At 39.4% G+C, this 24,020-nt stretch overlaps 1 protein-coding gene across 1 annotated transcript in view; it reads right to left on the reverse strand.

Annotated features, from left to right (window-relative positions):
* Positions 1-2,542: 2,542 nt before the first annotated feature.
* The window catches only part of BZW2 (basic leucine zipper and W2 domains 2), a 58,296-nt gene continuing 36,818 nt past the window's right edge, over positions 2,543-24,020 (reverse strand). The window contains exons 6-12 of the mRNA XM_068405014.1: positions 21,948-22,083; positions 18,327-18,436; positions 16,298-16,468; positions 15,660-15,806; positions 11,246-11,384; positions 4,648-4,770; positions 2,543-2,999 (exon numbers count right to left, since the gene is read on the reverse strand). Coding sequence (XP_068261115.1) covers positions 2,971-2,999; positions 4,648-4,770; positions 11,246-11,384; positions 15,660-15,806; positions 16,298-16,468; positions 18,327-18,436; positions 21,948-22,083 — 855 coding nt within the window. The 3' untranslated portion in view covers positions 2,543-2,970. The remainder of the gene's footprint in view (positions 3,000-4,647; positions 4,771-11,245; positions 11,385-15,659; positions 15,807-16,297; positions 16,469-18,326; positions 18,437-21,947; positions 22,084-24,020) is intronic.

Here is a 24,020-nt window from a genome sequence, read left to right on the forward strand (position 1 = left end):
CTGCCCAGCTTCTAAACCACAGACTTATTACAAAGCCTAATCATTACATATTTGTACTGAAATTCAGTCTGATGCAAACTAGGTCTATTTGTATTTGTGCCCCTACCTAGTTCAGTTTCTGGCATATATTTAAAATGCCAGATGAAAATACACACGTGCATGAAAAGTCTCCATCTGAACTGATCTCAAAGATTAAGTGGGAAAAATTCCTGAAAACTAAAACAAGAAACACTTACTGTGTCAGCAAAATAACAAACTGTTTTGCTGGGGGAGGGCAAGCTGAGAGGGGCTCCCAGGAACTAAACTTCAGACATGATATGAACACAGAAGATGGGTTCTGGGACTTGGCATGACTGAAAACTGGACAACTACTGTCAGTCCAGAATGGAACTCCTCACCTCGCTCTAAATCACAAGTCTTGGCTTGGCCAGCAGCCCTGTCCTAAAAACACTCCTTTTTCTCCAACACAACAACCAGAAAGGGAGCCTGGGACAACTGCGTCAGCCATCACAGAATATCTTGAGTTGGAAGGGATCCATAAGGATCGTTGAGCCCAACTCAATGGGTGCCTGGCTTGTAGGCAGCTGAACTTCAGTGAAGCGAATCCCACCGAGCATGGGAGTGCGCTTGGCTTATATCCGCTGTGCGCTGAGGGCAGAGATGCAGCAGGCAGCCAAGACTTGCTGCCTTTTGCCACAGAGTGCCTCTGGCTGACAATGATGTTTCTCTCCAGCAGACGGCCCAGCCAGCCCGCAGCCAGCCTTGTCCTGCCACCCCTGGCAGTCTCACCGCAGGTACACTGCATGTTGTCCTCTGCACGTTATTCTAGATTGGCACCTTTGAAATCAGTCTGAGTTTCAGATTATACAGAAAAGTAGTTTTACGTACACCCAACTGAATATTCATTAGTACCTTGAAAACAGCAATTTGGAATTTGAAATGTTTCCAGCAATAGTGGCTCCATATCAATGACGACTCAATCCCACCACTCCACAGCTGCAGAGTTTGTGAACAGGGTCCCAGGTCAGTAGTACCTGGCAAATTTATTTTCTGTAGTAACAAAGACTGAAAAGGAAAGCATGCAGCTAAGTCATACCATAAAGCAGAACTGATGCATATCTTCCTGTCTCCTCTAAGTTACTGGAAATATTCACATGACATATTTCCCCTTCCAAAGATCAGTACCTGTTACAAAAATAAATCCTATTCTAGATGGGAAGCTGGCATTCAACAGCACTTGATTTCCACTTGTTATTTGCTGGTTCCAGTAAAGCTAGATACATATTGAGACAACAGATTTGCAACCATACGATCTGTGGTTTGCATAAAGTAGTACAGATTTTTCTGTGGAAAAGGCAACATCTGTTAGCTTATTGGTTTCTAATGACAAAATACACCACTTCATTAGTTAATTATGCACCTTCGTGTTTTTCCTCTAAGAACAGAAGCCCGCCTTTTCTAAACCTTACTAATCCAATTACTCATATTTCATATGGATTTAACTCTGTTTAAAGGGAAGGATGCGGAGTGTTTTAAGTAACATATTCTTAAAGAGAAGATGAACTGGAGTGGTGCGATGTATCAGCAAGCTGACTCACTGCCTTAGTCATTCTGGGCCACCAGCATGGTCAGAGGCATGGACAGCAAAGCGGGGAGTGGGGCAGGAGAAGATTACTTCCAAAGTAACTGGACTTACGAGAAATAAAATGGCAGCAACTGTTACCTGATCAACTGCTGTGTGAAAAAAAGTGCAAGTCAGGACATGGTGCTGCACTGGACCTTTGCTGTTGAGTTCACATCCATGAGGCACAACATGGGATTCCAGGAACTCCGATCCTGAGTGCTGGCTGAGTATTCCCACAACGTCAGACCTCTAGCTCTGGGCTTGGCTTTTGAGACTTGTATGCATGTACAAACCTGCACATTGGCTCTATTTATGCAACATCCTAACCAGGTCCCAGGCACTGGAATTGTAAGTGGCACCACATGAAGGCACAGGGGGACTATTAAAGAAAGTAGGGTGGATCTTGAGAAGTTTATATATTCATTTATGTATATTTCAGTCAAACATCTAATTGTAACATCACGCTGATGTAAATAAATTCCAGATTTCACATTAATGACTTCTAGTCATGCATGTTTTGAAGCTAATGCTTCTAAAATGAGATGTTTTTTCTTGCAAAATTTAGCCATCGCCAATAACTGAGTGTAGTCTGAACTGAGAACAGCATATTATTTACTTATCATTTGCATCAATTTTGTACATGCAAAACTGGAACTCTGCAGATTTGTTCCTGTACATTTTCTTTGAATTAATAAATTGAATGAATCAACATTGGCTATGGAATCTGGTTAATCTCTCCAAAGTTATATGGAAATACAGGAATAAGGATTAGACAGTGATCCCAATTAACTACAGATGCTGATTTTGTGATTAAGTAGTATGAAAACAGTCTCTTGACATTCTTGTGTAATTTTCACTTAAGAATCATAAAAACTTTGGCAGACCAAATTTAGAAAACACACACTAACACCACAAAACTAAGATATAAAAGCCATTTATTCAAAAAAATGTGGTGGTGTCAGATCACATACACAAGCCAATACTGAGCTACAAACACAGACCAGACAGTTCTATAAACAGAAATTGGAGTGTTCATATACCATAGTACCTGAAAAAGACCGTTAACAAAAAGGAGTCCATAAGTATTTCATTTCACTTTTTCTATATGGCTCCTTGCTCAATGTCTTCGCCTAAGTTTGTGTACAATGAGCCAGAGGTAGAGTCCCAAGTAAAGCATCTAATGCCTCAGGGCTCCATTTAAAACCTTTATTCTTCTAAACAAAAGGAAAGCCTAGCCTATAGTTTTCTGTATGACACTGAAGTAAAGCCTCTTTGCTTGAACAGTACGGCATTCCCAAGCGCATTTGGCATTAACCTAGATTGAGACTGTGCTTTGTTGAACCGTCTCAGTTCTCCTCCCCTTCAGACTCCGACTCTAGAAGAGAAGTAAAACACTTCACGTAGGTTGCACAAGGACAGTGATGTAATTCTATGAAAGTAACAGGATATCCTTCCAAACTTCAAATGAAAATTTTCGTCACGCCTGATTACTTCCTAAGAAAGGCTGGCAGATTAAACGGAGTAAGCCAAAAAGAAATGCACAGCTTCAGAAGACAAAGATCTACTCTGCTACCCTCCACTGTGGAGCTCTTCTTTTACAGATCTGTCACTAAAATTTTAACCACATCACTATGATTTCCTCTGGTCCTCATCTGCAGAGCCATGCAATACGTATCTGAGCTGAGTATTTGCTCACTCTTCTAATCTCTATGAGTAGGTTGTACTGCTGTCATCCAGGAAGCACCATTTAAAGTATTTGCTCTGCAAATATCAGTCATCATCATCATACAGCCTATCTAGAAAGGCATATGTGGTGTGACCCTACAGCAGGTACGAAATCTGTACGAACACCTTTTTTTTTATTGTTTGTATAGCATAAGATAAGAGTAATTTAGAAGTAGAAAGAGAAGAAGTAGAAGTAAGAAAAGTAGAAGTAATTTAGAAGTAGGAACATACACGGTGTTTTTGTCACCTAAAGCTACTTTGCATCCTACTATATTTCTGTCTGTGTTCACCTGACAGGACAGGGCTTGCTGCCAACAAATATTACACATCAGATCAGATTTCTCAGAGCAAACATGGTCTCCATGTTCTGCCAGTAACATTTTGTCTCCATTTGTACTGGACTTTGTAATTAAGGACATCTGGCAGAGTGGACGTGCAGAAAAGGATAAAAATAAAGAGCCACAGAAAGGCATACAAGCAGAAGATTAAAAGGGGAAAAAAATGCTTGATTAGACCAAGATTGCTAGTGCAAAGTTCAAGTGTGAAAGGAGCTACCATTTTTATACTGCTACCTGCACATGCGAATTGCTGCAGTCTGACCTGCTTCTTGGCATTACTACACATTCCCTCCAAATTTCTAAAACCAGTTACATTAAATGGATGCAAATGAACACTAATAATTTTATCTCTATCTATTACACATGGATTGCTCTTCCCAATTGAGGCAGAATTCCTTTTTCATGCAAAAAAGGTAACTTATTTATTCAGTACAAACCGAAGTATTTTCCTATACAGAACATGAGAAAAACATAGTTAAGAACTAAAGAAACTAGTTCCCCTTCTTGATAACTGTTTTAAAGCAGTAAATACAGACCACATATCTTAGCCTGATCATTCAGCTAAAACCAATTTCAACTGTAGTGGCACAGGCAGGCTTATGCTATGTTGCCACTACAAATGATAATAGCAGAAAAGGCACTGATACAGAAAACAGGTTGCGCATGCTAACACCAAAGTACTTCAGGCTGTCATCAATGCAGTGTTCCTCCCTGCAAAAGCTTAAATTTGTCTACAGACAAGTGGTACCTGATGACTTAAGGACTTCACGAGGACACCACAAATATTAAAAAACTGTGAGTGTAGTCAGGCTTGGGCATAAGTGGAAAAAATTTGGAGCAGTCATGCCTGCTGTTTTCTGTTCTAATTCTGGATACTTCATATGCCTGGTACAACTAAAATCTGGGAAAATAAATTTGATTTGTCAAGAGACTACCATATTTGTTTAAATGAATCTGTACCTTCTTCAGCGTTTTGCAGCCACTCCACAAATTTCTTCATCTGGTCAAGAAAAACACTTTTGCCTTTAGCAACATGCGCTTCTTTATACCACTTGAGGATAGCTTCTTCACTCAGAACATCAGCTGAAATACAGATCAGTGTTTGTAAAAAAATCAATGTGGTTTTTAGAGGTTCGAAGATTTTGAACATGAGGGAAGAAAGATTTTTTTTTTAAAGGCAGCATACAAAAAGTTTATATGATCGGAGTGGAACAAGCTTTGCATGAACTATATTAGGCTACAACTACAGAATATCTGATGCATATAAGGGGTTCCAGATGCAATAAAATGTGTAACATATTAGGCTTAAAATAAAGTACTAAATATTGTGCTTCTGTAAAGGAGAGTTCTCTATTCATCTGCTTTAAATACACCACATAAGATGGTGGACAAAAAAAATATCAGTCTGCACATCTTAGAAGTTACCACAGTAAGAAATACCATGGTTTTTCTTGCTGTTGGATCACAGAACTGTGCATGGTTCTAGAAATCTGAAGTGACAGACACCTCCTGATTGAACAGTTAAAAGACAGCCAGTAGGGATTTTTTTTGCAATCATTTTTCCCCTAAAGGTTTTATATTGGTTTTAGCTAATAAGTTTTAAGGCCACTATTCAGACCACCCATTTTAAGGGACTGGCTCAGATGGACAGCACAGCTCACATTCTTCTGTCAAGCATCAAGAACAAAATAGCTGTCAGTGAGGGAATGTGAGGCTGAGTGAGATTCAGAATAAAGAAATCCTAATAAACAGCAAGGACACTTATTGTTCCCAACAGATGCAAATTTAGGTCTAGCAACAGACCTCTAGCCCCAGGAACAAAGCTCCTGTGATCCAGCCAAGCCAAATATCTCAGTAATTGATGGCTGTGGAGGCAAAATCTGGGATGCACAATGGCATTTTGGCAGTTACGTAATGCAAGAGGCAAGAACAAAAAAAAATCCAACTGTATTTGTTCTATAAAAAGACTAAAGACAGCTTTCTACATCTCATTAAAATTTCCATTCTTTTTGTTTTTGAACAAACTACCCTCCCTTGCTCCGCAAAATCAACACATTTATGTCGAGTCCTTCACTGCTTCCTTGAGCTCCTTTATGCCGTCCCTCCCATTGGGTGTTCGCTTGCCGAAGCGCTGACCCTGACCATCACCTGCTGCTTCAGCCTAAAGGTTATAGCAGATGTGGCAGGGAAGGGCAGAAGGCAAACTGAAATAAATAACACCAAAACCCCAAAGCATCTGATCAAATGAGACAGAGTAGACACGTTTCACATATGCTGGTGAATAATAAACATATGGAAGCAACCAGGGATACGTTTGAACTTAATCAAAACTATCCCAAGACATCCAACAGTAACTGAATATGAAGCCTCCCCGAAAATTTGGAATTTAGTGAGTGTGTGTGACTGGAAGTTACCTTGTCTCTCAGATACTTTTCCAAATAAAACCTCTTCTGCAGTTTGCTCCAACTGACAGTAAGCTGAAAACGCAGGAAAAACAGGACTGCACTGGCTCTGGGCTTTTTTCAGTACATATAAAGTTGTGCTTAGTGAACCCTACAAGTGGCACATAAAGCCGTTATCTTCCTGAAATCACAATCCACCACAATGATCTTTTTCTCCAATGTAACAGAAACATTGGAACTAAGAAAGAGGTTTCAAACCTGTTGCATTAAACACTTGCCAGCAGACTTTAGCAGCAGCTCAAAGGCATTACAGCATTTAACAAATCAGGATTTTCATTTAGCAAACCTGAAAATATTTCACATGGACCCTCATGAAACTGCAGTTTAATCCCTGCATGTAAAAAGCTTACGTTCACCAAAGAGTCCTGAAGTTCACACAACTACATCTGCAGAACTACTCACGGTGTGACACATATTATGATCCTTAGGGTAAGGCAAAGAATATCAGGAGAGATTTCAGAAAAAAAATAAACAAGAAAAAAAAAAAAACTAGAGCAACCCTCTCCCCAGCTCAAGCTGGCACTTGGGCATTGTGGACGTTTAAAAACACGAAGTTGCTGTATAGAAGAAGCTGGAGAAGCCTGTTGCTGCGTTACAGTCCAGATTACGATACTGTACAAGGAAGCACCTCCAGGTAGGCACCTATCTCAGTTCAAGAGTAATAGGATTTAAGTGTTGTTTTTTTTTATTTGCAGACTGTAAGCTCAATGGGTTTGTTGCCAAAGAGGAAGGGGGAACTTCTCCCCTGCTCCCCAAAACCGATAATAGCAGCACATAATCTTACTGTGTGCCTCGAAGATTAAAACATTCTCAAGTCAGGTGGATGAAAAATTTGCCTGTATATAACTCCACAGCAATAAAGCCTCCTACACTAACAGAGAAGAACAAAATGCATTCAACTGCAAAAAGGACAACTGCAACTCTCCTTTCATTTCTGAGCAATATTATTTGTAATACATTCATGCCTCCAGTGCTCCTAAGAGATGATATTCTCCTCTCAGCACAGAGATGCTCAATTAAACAATCATGCAGGACAGGGTGTAGTTAATCATACCTCTAGGTTGCTTTGAAGCAATGGGAACACTGGGGAGGGGGCAGGAGGAGGAAGGGAATGATTCATTTTGTATATATATAGTTATTCCTCATTAAAGTTGATTATAGACGTATTTTAATGGCTGAAGCTGAACACTGTGGTTTGTGGGTGTGTGCACATCATTTTCACTGCAGTCCCAGGTGATGTCAGTCCAAGAGAGCTGGTTTTTCTGCAGGTGCAGCCAACTGCCACTCAAACCACCCACAGCCAGAGCCTCCAGGGACGTCCCTCATGAAAGGGAGAAGCTGCAGAGCAGAGAGACTGAACAGCCTGTGTCTTTACTGCAGGGTTAACTGGAAAGTTACTTGAAATTCAGGTCTCAGCTTTGTATTAAATCACCCAGTTCAAATGATTTCTGCTTTCAACTCAAACTGCATAGCCATCGGCAGTAAAGGGAAAAGCACACCCTGTCAGCTGCCACCACAGTCAATCAATCTGCAAAATTCAACTCTATTGCAGAGCCTTAAGGCAAGGGCTCTTTCAATGCAAGGAATGTCACCCACAGTACAGTTATGGTCTTTATGGTATATTTTTTTTTTGCTGGGAAAATTTTGCATCCAGTAGCAAAAGAAAGTACTTGAATAATGAAGATATTTAAAGATAATTGTGTTCCATCTAAAAACAAAACCCGTGTATCGAGTGGAACTTGAAGATTCAGTTCTTGTAAGCACAGGATTCCTGCAGCACTTGAGAAGACAGTCTACATCGTTTGGTTACAACATCTCCGTACTGCAGAAGAATAACTCTGAGGCCAAACTATGCTGCTGCAAACCAGAGTACTAATTCACATGTACTTGTGATTTTTTTTTTTGGTATTTTGTAAACATTGTCTTGAATTCTAATGCAAAAGTACACAGAGGCTTTGTGCCTTCTAAGGGTGTTTGCTGTTCAAAGGGTGAAATTCTGATCCTCGTGAAAGGAATGGTTATTAATTTCAATAGCATCAAGATTTCACATTTGAAATTTCCAGGTTGAACACAAATTAAAAGAAAGGAGATTCTGCAAGTGAATATGATATATAGCATGTAATACAGTAACAACAATGCTTATTTTATGCACAGTTAAGGGACACACTGCAACATGGAGTGGACTAAAAACCAAAATATGCCTTACAGCGCAAGCATTACTAGCAAGGAGGCTGGCAAACTTATTAGGTGTCACTCAGGAAAATTCTTATTCTGCAACTGGCTTTTAGATTACTGGTCCAAATGTAGCTGGCAGATTTACAATTGCACTGGCTTTAAGTGACAACCAGAGAAGCAACATCACAGCCAGGGATCAGTACAGAACTGGACAGCTTATGTTCTCTATACTGTACCAGGAACACAAAGATATAACAATAATAATAATAATGTTAACAAGCTTTAACTGACTACAGAACTGCTTTTGCAGATTATACCTACAAGCTGGTAAGAAGCTGCTACCACATAAAGGAAAACAGAGCTTGGGCTTTCATTGGGGGAAAAGTGGATATTCCTCCTTGTTTAGAGACAGAATAAAAAAAAACCCAACACCACAGGCTTTCCAGGTCTTCTAGGTGCTAATGAGCCCCACTGTTCCTGTTAATATGTTTAGGTATTTCTAGGTAGTTGCCAGGAAAGCAATCCAAGGGCTATGTTATGATGGAAATATGGGAAGGATTTAAATGCAAGATGCTGGCCGCGCTGATGAGAGCAGCCATACAACTAAATTTGTCAAAGCATGAATGGCATTTGGTGTCTGTCATCACTGATGACTATCTTCATGCCCAGGAAGCACTCCCCCGTAATAAGTAATAAGCAATACACTGTCCACATTCATGCTGGTAGATAGCTGCATTTCTGTCTGCCCATCCACAGAAACTTCAGATGCCTTTGTCACTAGAAAAAGTTCATTAGGTATCCTGAAAGCTCTCCAGATCCTGTGCAGGTTACACTTGAAGCAAAACAGAGAGGGGAACATGGGTGTCTGCTGTTCCCTCACCACTGATGTAGCCAGTAATAGCTTTTGGAGGCTGTTTTCCTTGACTATTAGGAGAGAGAAGATATGCTGTCATCAGCAACATCAATCTACAATAAAGTGTATGTCTCCAAAAAGACCTGATGGCTTGTTTTTAGTGGATAGGTATGAACTGGGGAGGAGAAGAGGGTGAAATCTACCAGCACTGAAGCGAAGCAGAGACAGGCAGCATGGCTCTGGACAAGCCAAAGACATGAGCCATTGAAGCTCGGTAACATCATGTGGGAGAAACAGGAATTGGAGGACTAGCGCTCCCAGAATCTCCCCTGGTTAATGCAGTAGCATGTCCTTACCTAATGGACACTGTTCAACTCCAAAGCTGCCTCAAATAGATGGAGCTGATGACTTCCTTACTGTGTCCAGCACTCAGAAGGGCCCTACGGCCAGTGGCTGTAAAGTCAGGTGAACAGTTGCTAGTAGGCAGCAGTAGTCTGCCAAACAGGATCGATCCAGCTTCAGCCTAAACGAGGCCAGGAAGGGCTGGCAGCTGTGCCACCGCATGACTGCATCAGATGGCAGAGAGGCAGGTGCTCCGGCACGCCTGCCCGAGATATTCCAGGCAGGAATATGGGCACAGCGAGTATTGCACATGCTGGACATGCTGAACATGCTGAACTCGGAGCTTCCACCAACAGGCCATATGGTAGATCCAAACACTCTTCTAGACATCAATGCGAAGGCTATACAATATTGTGGCACCTGTAGTGCTGAGGCTGAAGTCTTCTCACCCTTCCTAACAAGCCTGTCCGAGTACATCTCCAGAGTCAGAACACAAGCATGCAGGCTGAGCGGAGTAGATGGGAACTGGGTTCTTGGAGCATGTTAAGTTTAACGTACAATTTAGAGATTTATTTTCTTTTTGTTAAATACTTTGGAATGTCAGGGTTGCTCTTGCAGGCTAATGCAATAATGAATTTACAAAAATTTTGAAGGGAATCCTATACAAGATTATTTCTGGTTTAACCATCACTTATGGTCTGAATGCACAGCAGTTACGGTGCTCATTCACCGTGTCTGAAAGTTTATTTTCTTTTCCGAAGAAAACTGAACAAAGTGCTTGCTGCAGGTTGTAGTTTCAAGTTTCGCTCAGTCATTAATAGTGTTTACAAATTGTAGAATTTGAGGGCAGAGGGACAAGGCATATTGCTTTTTCATTTCATCATTGAGGCCATGCTATATTAACACAAGGATGGAAATAAATCCATGTGATTCACTTACTTCTGCCTTTTGAAGACATGAAATTATTTTAACAGTCTGAACTTGTTTGCCTTGAACATGTACCTGGACACAACAGGGTGAACACAGATCAGTACTGGGTTTCTACCCTTGTTGATTTTTGTCCTTCAACTATTCATAGCAAAAATGTCAGAACAAACTGTTTGGCACCCACTCATCACACGCAGTGCAAGACCATTAGTCTCTATGACAACCCGATCAGAATAAACTTGCAAAGAATCAACTACACAATAAAAATTAAATCCCTCAATCTATGGCACCTGCAAGAAATTGGCAGGGAAAGGAAAAGGGAAAGAAGAATAAGGAAAGCTCCTTCTGGCATGGAGGCAGTAACACAAAAAACAACCAAACCAACAAAACAAAACCCTGAAAAATCTTCCTGCCAAGAGGGTTTGCACTTTTAAGGTTTCTTAAAACCAAGCTCTAATCTACTTTTTAAATCTGCCATGAATTTAAAGGAATGTCTTCCTAGAACTATTTTTACACAAGAACTAAACTGCACTTGAACAGACTGTGGATGGTGCTTGGACGCTGCTCATGCTTCTTGACTACGGGATAAACACAAGAGAGAGAGAAGGGCTTGTTTCGGCTTTTCCTGCTGCCACACACTCCTTTGACCTATCGAAGCATAAGGTATTTCAGAGTTCAGCTCCAACAAAACCTTCTCATATGCAATACCCGGAGAAGATCTGTTTCCTGCTACATCGTAGGTGAGTGGGTGGCACAGAGAATCCATGCACAGGATACAACAGTGGATATAGACTTTTACCTTTATAAAAGAGTACCACTATCTTCTGAAAGGCTTTCATGAAGTGGATGTTGTCATAACAGTACTCCTGCACCTTCTGGAGAAGAATCAACTCTGACTGGCCTTGAGTGCTGAACACAGCAAGCAGGGGGGCATATTGCTGAAAGGAAAAGATGGTAAAAAACCAAAATGCATGTCAGTATACTGACAATAAAAATAAACAAATAAAATTTTTTAATGTATGCATCATGAATTTCATCCCTGCAAATCTGTTTCATTGAAACCTTAGATTTACTTGCCAATTGCATTTACTTAAACACATACAATGCATATACATAAATATCCATGAGCTTTTGTAAGATGTGCTGCATGCTGTGAGCTAAAATTCAGTACCACTTACAGATACTGAATTTTGTAAAATCAATTTATTAAGTCCACATCTTGGAGTACCACTGTTCATACATTTCACAAGGCAGCATGCTGCTGATTCAGGAGTGATGCTTTATTGATGTTCATAATGTAAGACATCCAAAGATGAACAACATGAAAACACAAATCTGTAGTTTCACAGGGGTTTCGGAAGTCCTAAGAAATTGAATTAAATTAAATTATTCCAGTTTAAGTGTGATCAAGTGTCATTTTTTCTCGTTATCATCATCAGAGTATCCTTTGCTTTGGTAGACAGCAAAGTTTTCAAAGCACAACATTAACTGCTAACTTTATTCTGACAAGACAGTAGCAGTATATTTCATTGTCTTTTCCTGGAGTTTATTAATATAATAAAAGATAAAGAAAAAACTTTTGTTTTTACAATTTTTTTTTCTCTAATTTCAGATCTTAAAATAAAAAAACATCAAAGGATCATATCCTGTTCACTCTTTCCTTAACAACCAGAGTGTTTATATCTGCATCTCTCCAATTTCCTTTCTTCTTAGCTTGTAGTGAGTCCATCCAAGACTGCAATCTTAAATTTAAGGTAATATTAATAGCATTTTTCAGAGCTGAAGGGAGACAAATTATTCTTAATCTTTAGAGCCCTTGGCCAAATATACATTAAAGGTGACTATTTAAATTGTTCTCGCAATGCTCAGCTCAGCCTTTCTTCATCATTTTCAGTAACACTGTCAGTTTGGCATTTTTCAGCTGGATTTGCAGTGGCCTGGTATCGCAGAGTTCTGGTCTGTGTGACCAGGGCTGCTGACGGACGCGGTCAGGTAACAAACCACCCATCACCAGAAGCACTGATGGACACGTTCCAAACGACATACACTTTGGGACTTCTTTACAAGGAGCTAAATCCTGAGGGTTTTACTCAACATGATCCATGGAAAAAACTATCAAAACACATGAAAATTGACTAAAATATGAAAAGTTGGTCCAGAATGTCTTTTGCAAAATAATTATCAGCTATTAATTTAAAGTCAGAGAGAGCAAGAAATCACACAGCAACTGTAGCAAGAGCAGCTAGGCAGGCAGACAGTATTATTACTTTTTGGAAGGAACTTCCTTACAAAGTAACTATGAGAAATTACTAGATGTAGCTAACACCAGAGGCTGAGTTTTGACCCTTCTGGCAGGTATAGCCGCATCTTTAGAAACAACGTTACTGTTTTGGTAAAAGGAGTGCAAAACTTGTCCAGGCTTTGGGTGACAAGACTCACTGTTTTTCCCCTTTCGGCCCTTGAAGCACCCAGCTGGTATCTAGGCAAGTTGCAGGGAAGCAGGGCAATATGCATTGCAGTTCGTTTAACAGCATCAGCAGAACTCACTCCCATCCATAGGTCTGTGAAGTGCTGCTGTCTATAAGCATTAAGTCATTTATAAAAAAACCCCCTACCTTTTCAGTTTAGAAGATCCCTTCATTTTGCCACATCTGACTGACTCCCTTCACATTCCTCTCTCACTCCTTAACTGGTACAGACTTACAATTATAAGTTTCACAAGTGTCTAACTGACTAAGGAGCCATAAGACTGGCTTCCTCTCATTGCCAGCTGAGCTCAGTGGCATTATTTTCCATTTGCCTCAGGTCAGGTAGCAGCGGATCAGCAACTGCAGTGTCAAGAAGCTCACACCACAGCCTTGCCTGCAGTGCAAATTGTCTGGAGGATTCTCCCCGCCCACAGGGAATGTCTCTTCCCTGCACTGGAGGCAGCCTAGGGCACAAGCCCCAGTGTCATAGTGAGGTTACTGGGACAATGAAGAGCTTATCCTGTAAGATTCAGGGTTTAACAGCTTGCCCTGTCTCCTCCTGAGTTCAGCTCCCACCAGTCCTGCCATGCAGATGGCACACATGGTACTTACTGGTTCATGGCTGTCCACCACCTCCATTAAGAAGCCACCCATCCAGTAAAGCTTGTTAAGAACTGTAAACTAGGTCAATATTCTGTGCCTTGACACTTCTTTTCAGGGGTCCATTGTGTACAGCTTACTAAAAGACATTTAATAAATTCAAAAGACTAGTACCCAGATGTCAAAGCTTTGGGAACTGTGCTTCGTGGAAGTTCCCTGTCAGGTACAGCCACACAAGAATAAATCCCACCACCTGGCCTGTCCCACGTCAAGTATGTATTTATACACATCCTGACTCTTGCCACCAGGGTGAAACAACTCCATGATTGTTCTAGGGTATGTTGACACACAGGAGGGCACAGGAACTAGGCTCTGCATCATGCTAACAGCGTTAATCTGATTTCTGGAGTTGGCTCACACATTGGGTCAGGTGAGAACCCAAAGAGAGGAATCCAAGATCTGTCTCTACCTATCCATAGAGGAAGGATGGGAAACAAATGCTGTTCATTTTTGAACACTGAAATGTAAAGAAGCAGCTAGCGAAGTCTAAATTTCTATTTCTACTGCTTCTGTTAAAATCTTACCTGTAAGTGCAAATAGTAAATACCCCATAGAAATTTGTCGCCTGGGTAAAGCATCTTATATAGGCAAGATGCCGTACCTAATTTAGTGGGGTTACATACATAGCTGATGGCTTGGGTCAGCGAGATGCATAGGACTGAGCATCCAGTCAACAATGCTTGTACAAAGCCAGCTATGTTTCTTTTTTCCCAATGTTCAAATATTCCAAAAAGTGTTTGTTAATTTGCCCTACAGTACCAGACAATAAATCTCAATGGATACTCTGTTACAACAAAGAGATATGATCAATTTTTACATCAAAAGAACAAGAAAAACAGTGTCTCTTCTCCATCTGGAAACTATCTTGTCTTTCTACTGCTATTTAGGTCACTTGAGAAGACTTCAAGGCATTCAATTTTACCATCAAAGACTACACAAGATCCCAAGCAACTACATTTCTAGGATGACTGATTGGGAAACCAAATTCAGATGAAAGGACAGCAGTAGCAGGAGCTAAACCAACGTGGGAACTCCCAAGTATGGGGAGGCATCCAATATGAAGAAGAAAGGAATTGAGATCAAGCTTAAGATCCATTTTACCATAAAGAATAAAGTACAGATTGCTTCTGTCCTAGGGCAAATCTTTGCAGCTTCGGCTATGAGGGAGTATTCTCTCGCTCATGGTTTACCAGCTCAAAAGGACCAATTCTGCTGAAAAGCCTCTCTGCCTCTGTTCTCAGTTCAAGCGTCTTCCACTGCACAATTCCTTCAGACTTAGATGAGAAGTACCAACCATAGCAATGACTCCAATGCCTCTGCATTGTTCTTAGGTTTTGTTTTTTTTTTTTTTTCCACTCCAAGGTCGTAAGAGTTTTTGTACCACCATGCAACTGTGATACTGCAATCTGTCATCACTTAGCAAACTACAGCCCATCTTTCCATGCATTCAGTTCTCTCATCCACAAGTACAGTACCTGGATCAGAGAGTAACCACATTATACAGTGCACTTGCTCTCAAGCCAGCTCCTGGCTTATTAGTTGACAAGTCGCTGAGTATCCAGCTCCCACAGTCAACGTTGGCAACAACCATTTCACAGATTCTGAGCTCAGCAGTCCTGCCTGGATCTAATGAGCTCTGTGCAAAGCCAGCACAGGTACCACCTCACCATGCTCCCAAAACTTCATTGCTTCTGGCAAAGACATTGCAAAGGCAGTTCCTGCAGGCTTACTAGTCAGGTCTGAGCAGAGCTGAGTCTCAGCACTTGCTTAGCATTGTCCCCAAGGCAAGGAGCCTCTCAGGATCCAGTGCACTGAGAAAGCACAATGCCGAGGCGCTCAGGCTGTGACCACCACTGTTTGCCCTGGTTCTCCTGCACTGTATGCCTCAGGCCATTCAATAATCTGTACTAACTCCATTTTGCATTCATTTGACTAAATGAAGGGACTATACACAATGCTTGGTGTGCTCAGTGTCAGCCTTCAAAACTCTAAATCTCCTGGATTTAAACAGGTAAAAACTTTACAGCTGTAGAACGCATTCTGTTAATTCACAGCAGCCCTTCCCCTCTTTGCCTGTGCACACACCTTTAGATGTTTGAGGGCTTGCTCTGCAACCAGCTCTTCTTTCTTGTTCCATTCCACAGCATTCATGACACAGGTCCATAGGAGACCGATCACTGCCGGCTCTGGCAGGTCATTTCTTTTCATCTCCTCTTTCACGTAAAGTACTATCTGGAGCAGGAAACAAACTGCTGTCTTAAGCAACATTTCCAATCAACCAGAAACAATGCTAACTTACCAAATACTTGCAGTCATTTACAAATAACACCACGGTATAGAAGTAATAAGAAACAAAATTAGAACAAGAATAACATGCTAAATGCTTCCTTTTTATTTTTATTTAGCAACAGTACTATTACTTGACTACAAGTTTTGTCCCTCCCCTCCAACCTACCAGTTAATGCAGTTAAATGAAATACATTCGCATCAAGTATAACTGAACCAAAAAACCCAAACCCCGCAGTCAGCTGCACTTGCAAATCCAGAGAATGTTTTGTTGCTTTAGTCTTAAGCACAGAGTGAGCTGATGAATAAATTAAAATAATTTAAAGAAAAACAGAGGAAATCCATGAGGTGCTCATATCTGTTCCTCTGTACCTACTGTTGATTTAAGTTTTTGACTATTATTATATAAACAGAGTTTTAAAAAAAACACTCTTTACCTCTTTAATTGGGCATTCCTGAGAGAGACGTTCTTGTAGCTCTTTTTGAAGTTCTTTACGAGTCCCCAGAGACTGCTGAACTCTAAGGAAATCTGAGAGCTCTTTTAGACCTGCTTCAGTAAAATACTTGGCAAAATGGTCCACATTCTGCCGGTTGGCTGGAAATAGTTCCTAAAAAGACAGAAATGCTCTCTGATAAAATAAATAACCAACTATGACTCTTGACAAAATGGAAGGAACATTTTTTAAGAATGAACAGTGGGAAGCACCTGGTACTGCACTTAAAAAAAGTCAGTGCTTGTATTAACACTGGAAAAGTCAACACTTCGTTCATAATGTGTTTCGTTATAGCAGAGGAAAACATGATGGTCAGTTACACAAAAAACCTAACACCCTCTCCACATGAAGTGCATGTACTTATGAATAGCTTAAGATATTGCTCAGAATAGTCCTCAGAGAAACTATACCTTTTCCAGATTCCAAGAGTCTTGTAGGAAAAGTACAAAGGAATACATGGTAAAGCCATTACATGCAAAGCACGTTCACCATGCCCTCCCAGTGCGTCCACACATTTACCTCTTTAAGAAAAATACACTTAGCAATACATATATGGCCCAGGACCCCCTGGCCTGATGTCACTACTCTGCTGAGCAACCATTACCGCTAATGCATCATTTAACAAAAAAATCACAAAATCTACTTTGTACTGTTAACTCCTGCAGGCAATTCAAAGACACTGTCAATCTATGATTTACAAAAGTCCAGCTACTTAGAAAAGTCAAAATTATTCTTAAAAATTGCTACAGCAAATGCCCCATCTCAGCAAGGATTCAACGCTATTTGCTTAGCATCCACTTTTTGGTGTCTAACAATGATTTGTGGGATGGACAGCACTTTTTTTTAAAAGAAGCTAGAGACCCTCAATCTGTTTACTTACTGAAAATGAGATTAAGAAGAAACTATCATGAACATCAGACAACATCATCTGATACTTTATAGTTCTTTAACATAGCAGCATAATGAGAGCCAACAGCTGAAAGCTTAAGTCAGTCAAGTTTAAAATAGAAATAAGATGCAGTTTGCTTTTTTCCCCCCCTCTCTAATAAAAAGTGTAATTAGCTCATTTCTCAGCTTTATGGCAAATTATTTATGACTTGGACTCTTAAAATGAAATACAAATGGAAGAGATGAAGGGGTGTGGGAGGTTGCTTCACTTTTGAAAGATTCTTGCCTAATCATAAATTATTGAGGTAGAAGCAGGAAATCCTGCTGAAATTCTCCAGGCAGTGCTACATGGGATGTAGCGCATTTGAGTGGATTATTGCAGCAGCAATCACAGCAGCAATCTTTTTGAGGATTAAAAAAAATATATCCATCTTCAGAAAGACACTGGGAGAGAAAGGCACATGACATTGTTGCATATTCATATATACTCTAAATACCTCAGGCCATTGTTACAAACCCAGAACACAGGTTTTGAGTCCAAAGGCTGAAAGCCTTCCTGCATTGCTCCTACTAGTCTGCTGTCATCACTGCAGGACCATTTCTGCTTACCCAGATGGCTGTTGCTGCAGAAAATTAGCTGTGCTTTTGCTATACTATTTAAACACTGTCACTTTGGAAACTTATATTCCAATCATAACCCTTTATACTTTATTTATTATTTACAAGAGTAAAACATTTTTAAAAAATAAAAGTCCTTGTGCAGTTTTTGGTGGCGTGTGTTTTGTTAGCAGTGGTTAGAAAAAAACCCATTTAATTAATTCCCAAGCCCCATATATACAGTCTTTCAGAAGGCATTTAACTACAGGAAAAATAGAGACAGAATGTAAAAACACGTGATGTTTAATATTCCTGAACCTGCATCAAAGCTGCAGCCATAACAATATTGCTGTGATTCAAAATATTTTAAAAATGTTAAGAGAGTCTGAGGGGGAGTTAACATGCTTACAGCAAACTACCATCTGCATTTTATTTCCTTCTCTTTCCCAAGGACAGATAAGGATTATTGAAAATACATTGTACTTACTAGCAATCTCTTATCGAGGTTGGCTTTTCTTAAAGCAGAGGTAACAGAATTGGCATCTTTCTCTGCCATCCATGCTTTAAAAAGCTTTACAGCGAAAGAGGCTGCAATCCCTGTTTGAGAAAAAACACAAAACACACTTCAGCAATTTTCAACATGATTTAGAGATGGCTGTAAGAATTACAAGGTTACAAAATGGTTACAAGGATATGGAACAAGAACACATTTATGACAATGGAACAAACATGTAGAGCTGAAATGCTAATTTTTTTCTTTAATGCAGTATTAATTTTCTGAAGTATGCTAGATTGTTTGAAAATCTTTTCATTCTGTATCGCCCATCTCCATTCAATTGTTCAAAGATTTTCTTTGTAATTATTTTTTCCACCTCTCCAATTTACAGACCAAGTCCAATGCAAAAGCAAAAATTATGCATTAAATCAATTGGGAAATGAAGGCAAAAATAACAAAGGATAGTCAGGAATAAGAGCTGAAAAAAAGTATCTTCAAAGCGCTTTTCAACAAGTCCTGGAATAGGGTTAAATAACTTCGCAACTTCAAGGTAACCGACTGTACCCCATCCTCCTAGGAGGTATTTAGTAGCTGGTAGGACCAGACACAAATACTGTTTTAAGTGGAAAAATTCCTTCCTCAAGGCACAACTTAGTATTTTGTGCATTAAATCAAACAAACTCTGCTTCCGCTAGCTGTAGCTTTCCCAGGGGAGCTAAGAAACCATTAGCCCCCGACCTCCTATTTTCCTATTTCCTAGACCAGCACCACCACGGATCTGCTCTGGCTTCTTGGCTGCAAGCTGCAAGTGCAGGGAGCTGAACGAAGCTGAAAGGTCTCAGAGATGGAGACCCAGCTCATCCTTGAGGAAGGTCCCTGTAGGCCAGTTATGCTTCTCCATACTACACTCACATCAACATTCACAGTGCTATTGAGGGTGGTGATAATGATAACGATATACTATGCTACAGTCAGTCGTTACAATTTTCTATTTCACCTCCAAACAGTCCTGAAGCTCTGAGAGCTAGATGGGACCTACTGGTAGGAAGTAGCTTTGTCATTCTTAGCCACTTTCTAAGATAGATATCCATTCTTTTTATTTCTAGGATACACCGACTAAATGAGTCATCAAACAAGAACAGAAGAGATTATTCCCAGAGCAGTGTAAACTTCATTAACACTCATTACAGATCTTGACTGTTATGACAGTTTTGGCAACCTTATTTCAAGAGCTTAGTCATAACTCACAATCCTTAGAGAAGTACTATATGGAACCATGGATGCACAGTGCCACACCGAGAGAGGCCTACAAATGCTACTTTTGGCTTGTTTTACACATTGTACAGCAGGTTCCAAGTGAAACCAGCATGATGCAGTGATCATAAGTTCTGTGGGCTGACTAGTCAAGACTAACAAAGTCTGGTCAACCAACAGGGCACCTAGGTGTAACATCCACCTGTAACTTCTGAACCTGTAAACATGTGTGTTCAGCATATCTGATGTGCTTATGAGTTCAATTCCAACATCGAATGGAACTCTCTGGTCTCTGTCACCAAGCACTGTCCCCAATACCCATGTCCTAACCCCCTTTTCAAGTTTTAGCTTAAAAAAACCCAAGTTTTATGCCAGTACAAATATTAGATGGGGGTTGTTCTAGGGCTTCACTACCCACATGTTTTCAAACTTACTTCTGATTTACAGTCCAAATTTATCATTGGCCAGTTCCTATACTCTATCCATTTGCTGACACTGTCTTTTCCTTTAAATAGTTCTATTTTTCTGTTTTTATTTTTTTTTTCCCTATTTGCAGAAAGCAACTTCAGCCACTCATTTTATTGATTAACCCCACTAGCTGCTCTTTGCATTTGCACTGTTTTTTTCAGCATGGGTGACAATAAGGGTACAGTTAACTTTGATGAGGTTTCACCACTGCCTAGACCTTTCTCTGTCTCTGCTAGAAATATGTCAGCCATCCCCAAAAGACATTTTTTTCCCCATCTATACATCACAGTAAAAGTAATGACAACACTGAAAAAGGGGAATTCGAAAATTAATTAGGCATTTGTCCTCAAACTTGATAGATCTCCTATTAGCACAATCTGTCCCCTCTCCCTTTCAGACAATTCTTTGCCAATGTTACGATTGCCATGCTGATCAACTCCCTCAGATAATTTTTTCCTCATATATTTTAACCTCACTTGCCTGCAGCATTGGTTTTTTTGTAAATCAAAGAAAGTATCAAGTTTATTTTTATATGATCTAGCTGTTTTAAGCTTTGATCTTTTTCCTGGTTTTCATTTATCTTCACATCTTTAATTGTTCTTCCATAGAAGATCTATTCCCAAACACTGATTGAACAATCTTTTGCTCAAATGCTGACACAGGTTTTTTTAGTACATATAAACTAAAAACCAAAAGTATATGTAAGCTGCAGACAAAAGTTTATGGCTCCTAGAAACAGAAGTTCATAATGCAAATGGAATTTGTTCTAGGATTTGTACATAACAATCATATTCTTAAAATGTTAAATTTAAAATATAACAAATTACTTGAGTTTTAAAAATTTGAGTTTTCAGATGCCTTTTGTCTTCCCATAACTAGGAATAGACTTTGATGTAAAAACATTGCAGGCGATCACCCTAAGACATGGATTAGTGCTTTTGTTTGATTTTTCTCCTAGTTTAGTTCTGGTTCTGAAAGCTGTGGGTGATGACAGAGTAAAGCTGCAGCTGTGGCTTTTCTTTGTGCAGCATTTAGAAAACAAATGTAATGGTTAGCATGCTGCAAATGAGAACATGAAGTTAGAACACTTTTTTTTTAAATGAAAGTTAGAATACATTTTAGCTAATATATAGCTCTTCAACAAAACAAAAAAGATTTCATGAAAACTGTTCAACACCGACGATGCATTTATAATTACTCCAGGTAGCCAGTAACTGGCAGAGAAAGACATTGTTGAGCAAGCATTTGGAAGATCAGAGCTCCAAGACAGATGACTATAAGGAACTAACTAAAAACCCTCCAAAAAAAAAAAAAAGAAAGGAAAAAAGTCATCTCAAAAAGGCATTATACCCTAAGACTGAAAGAACAGTTACTCATCATATGGTAAATACAAGTCCCAGGAAAGTGTATCAAACACTGATCATTACTGGTATAAAAGCAAAATGAGGGTTTGAATACTTTTTTTCCTCCTGCACTGTCCAGTTGGCCTACATGTACTCTCTGTCCCACTTCACACTCACATGCACAAGATATTGGCAAGACTTGAAAAAACACTAGTAGGCATAACTCAGGAATAGGTATTATACTTCACACTTTTCTAGTATCAAAGTAATACATATATTCTACAATTTTGCACACACATGTATAACTTCCAAATAACATAAATCCTTTGGGGTTTGTTTTTGCTTTTTGTTGCTTATTTTCCTATGTTTGACTGCCCTTTTATGAGATTTCACAAAGTATGTTGGCTGTTGCTGTCTGTATATGCTTCTGCTTTAAAACACTGACTTGTGTTGTATAGTTAGACGCTTCCAACATATAAAATATGTTGCAATAAAATACATTTCCAATTAAAGCTAATGTAAGAAAAAAGATCATATAGAAAATTACCTTCTTTGACTATATTATCAGTGAAAAGGCTTGTTAAAATTGTAGCAGGAAGAGTCCCATTGGCTAACAGGATGCCAGAAAGCATTGCCAGCTTTGTCTGTTCCGTCTCAGTAAAGGCTTTAAGAAACAGCAGAAGCTGTGGGGGAAAAAAAAAAGATATATATTTGAGCCATAGGCAATGACAACAGGTAGAGATGAATATTAGCAGACAGTTTAATTTCTTATTTCTCAAGAAGTCCCACTATAATTAATAGCAATCATGTTAAAATCTGTCCTGAAGCATGGCAGTGCCATTTCACTGATAGCTTATAATTTCACTTTCTTTAAGGTTGCAAGCATGTGGAATACTGCCTTACTCAGGGAGGTAAGGCCCATCTTCTCCAAATATATGTAAATATGTGTAAAAATAAAAGTGCTTGTTAAAGGTTTGAGACCCACAGAAATTATAGGATCACAGACTTGCTGATTTCAACAGGCTGACAGGAGCCTGCCCATTCACATCTTCAGACTTTGGACTATGCCCCACACCGATGCAGTTCCTTTTCTAGCTTAGAAACACTATTACTCATGTGAACAATAAAAGGATGAGAAAGTTTCCTGTTTTCCTTTTGGGGAAGGGAACACAGCACAATTACAACAGATTTTCTATTGGCTATAATAAAAAATATATTTCAAGTTCAGACATTCTTGATAAAGCTGATAAAGGACAGACAGGAACAAAAACTGCTTTAAGACCTCGCCATTCCTACTACTTATTACAGGAGGAAACAACAGAAACAACTAGGCTTGAGAAAAAAATTACAAATCTCACTGTCTTAAGCGCTAGAAGATCCGAACTACATATTTACCTCTTAAAGTCTAAAAATGGCAATTAAGTCTATTTTAAATATCTTAATTTCATATGTCAAAATTAATGACTTGAAAGTGTATTGCTGGAGTCAATTACACCTCTTTACATCAGGAATAAAAGTTGTGCTAAATGAGATTTTGCTAATAGCATTACAATTAACAATAATGTTTTCTTAACATGTTGTTAGCAATCACAATATGGGTGACGTGAAAAAGAAGGCTAGATAGCAAAGGGAAGCTTCATTCATTGCAAAAAGGTGCTGACTCCATCAGAAGCCAGCTTACAAATTTACCATCACTAAAAAAAAAAAAGAAAAGAAAAAAGAAAAAAAAAAAGACTGCAGACATCCATTTCTGGAGTTAAAAAGGAATTCTCATTTCCTTCTTCAGCCACCAGTGCTTTATTCAGCTACCTTCTGCTGTCATGACATTCTTTTTGCTTCTCCAAATGAGCATCAGATGCAATCAAAGCAGAACAGCTCGTTCTGATGGAAAATTCCCACCCAGGTTCCAATTTAAGGGTATTTCTTAATTACCAAAACCTACACACACAAAGGGACAGAACATCAGTCATGTCCCTGCACTTGTTACCATGGACAGTGAGAGCTCTTCTCTAAGACACCTAAGCTGCTTATCATTATCTGTAAAGCTTTCTGAATACAGTGATATTTTAAAAATCCAGATAACTAATGAAGTAAGTTATTAAAATTCATGCAGTGTTTTATGAATAGCTCTGTGAACAAAACCGAGAAAACCCTCATTCATACAGTAGTACTTACAAAACAGCACCAGCTTTAAATTATAGCTTACACAGGCCTGAATGATTCAACCACAGAGAAATCATTTGGGTTTTTTTTAGTGGGTTTCAGCCAAATGATTGCAATATGCAGTTTTAGCTTAAAAGAAACATTTTGAAACAGTAAAATCTCAAGGTGTAATTTTATTTCAACAAACTGTGACTCACAACCAGAAAATGTAAGAAAATTTGGGATGCAGATGAATGGAATTATTATTTCTAAATATATGGACGAGAAGCAAGTGGTGTGCTGTATTTTCAAATGCAGCAATTAACTGGTGTATATAACGGTGCAGGTAAAAACTCCAGGGACACATTTAATGGGAAGACTGAAAACATTTTAACACAATTTCAATACAAGTCTCATGTAAAATGGAAGCCTGGAGATTTCAAGCTTTCTTTATGCAAGCTTTATCAACAATACTGTA

This window comes from Nyctibius grandis, chromosome 7 (genome assembly GCF_013368605.1).
Source record: "Nyctibius grandis isolate bNycGra1 chromosome 7, bNycGra1.pri, whole genome shotgun sequence".
NCBI classification, from domain to species: Eukaryota; Metazoa; Chordata; class Aves; order Nyctibiiformes; family Nyctibiidae; genus Nyctibius; species Nyctibius grandis.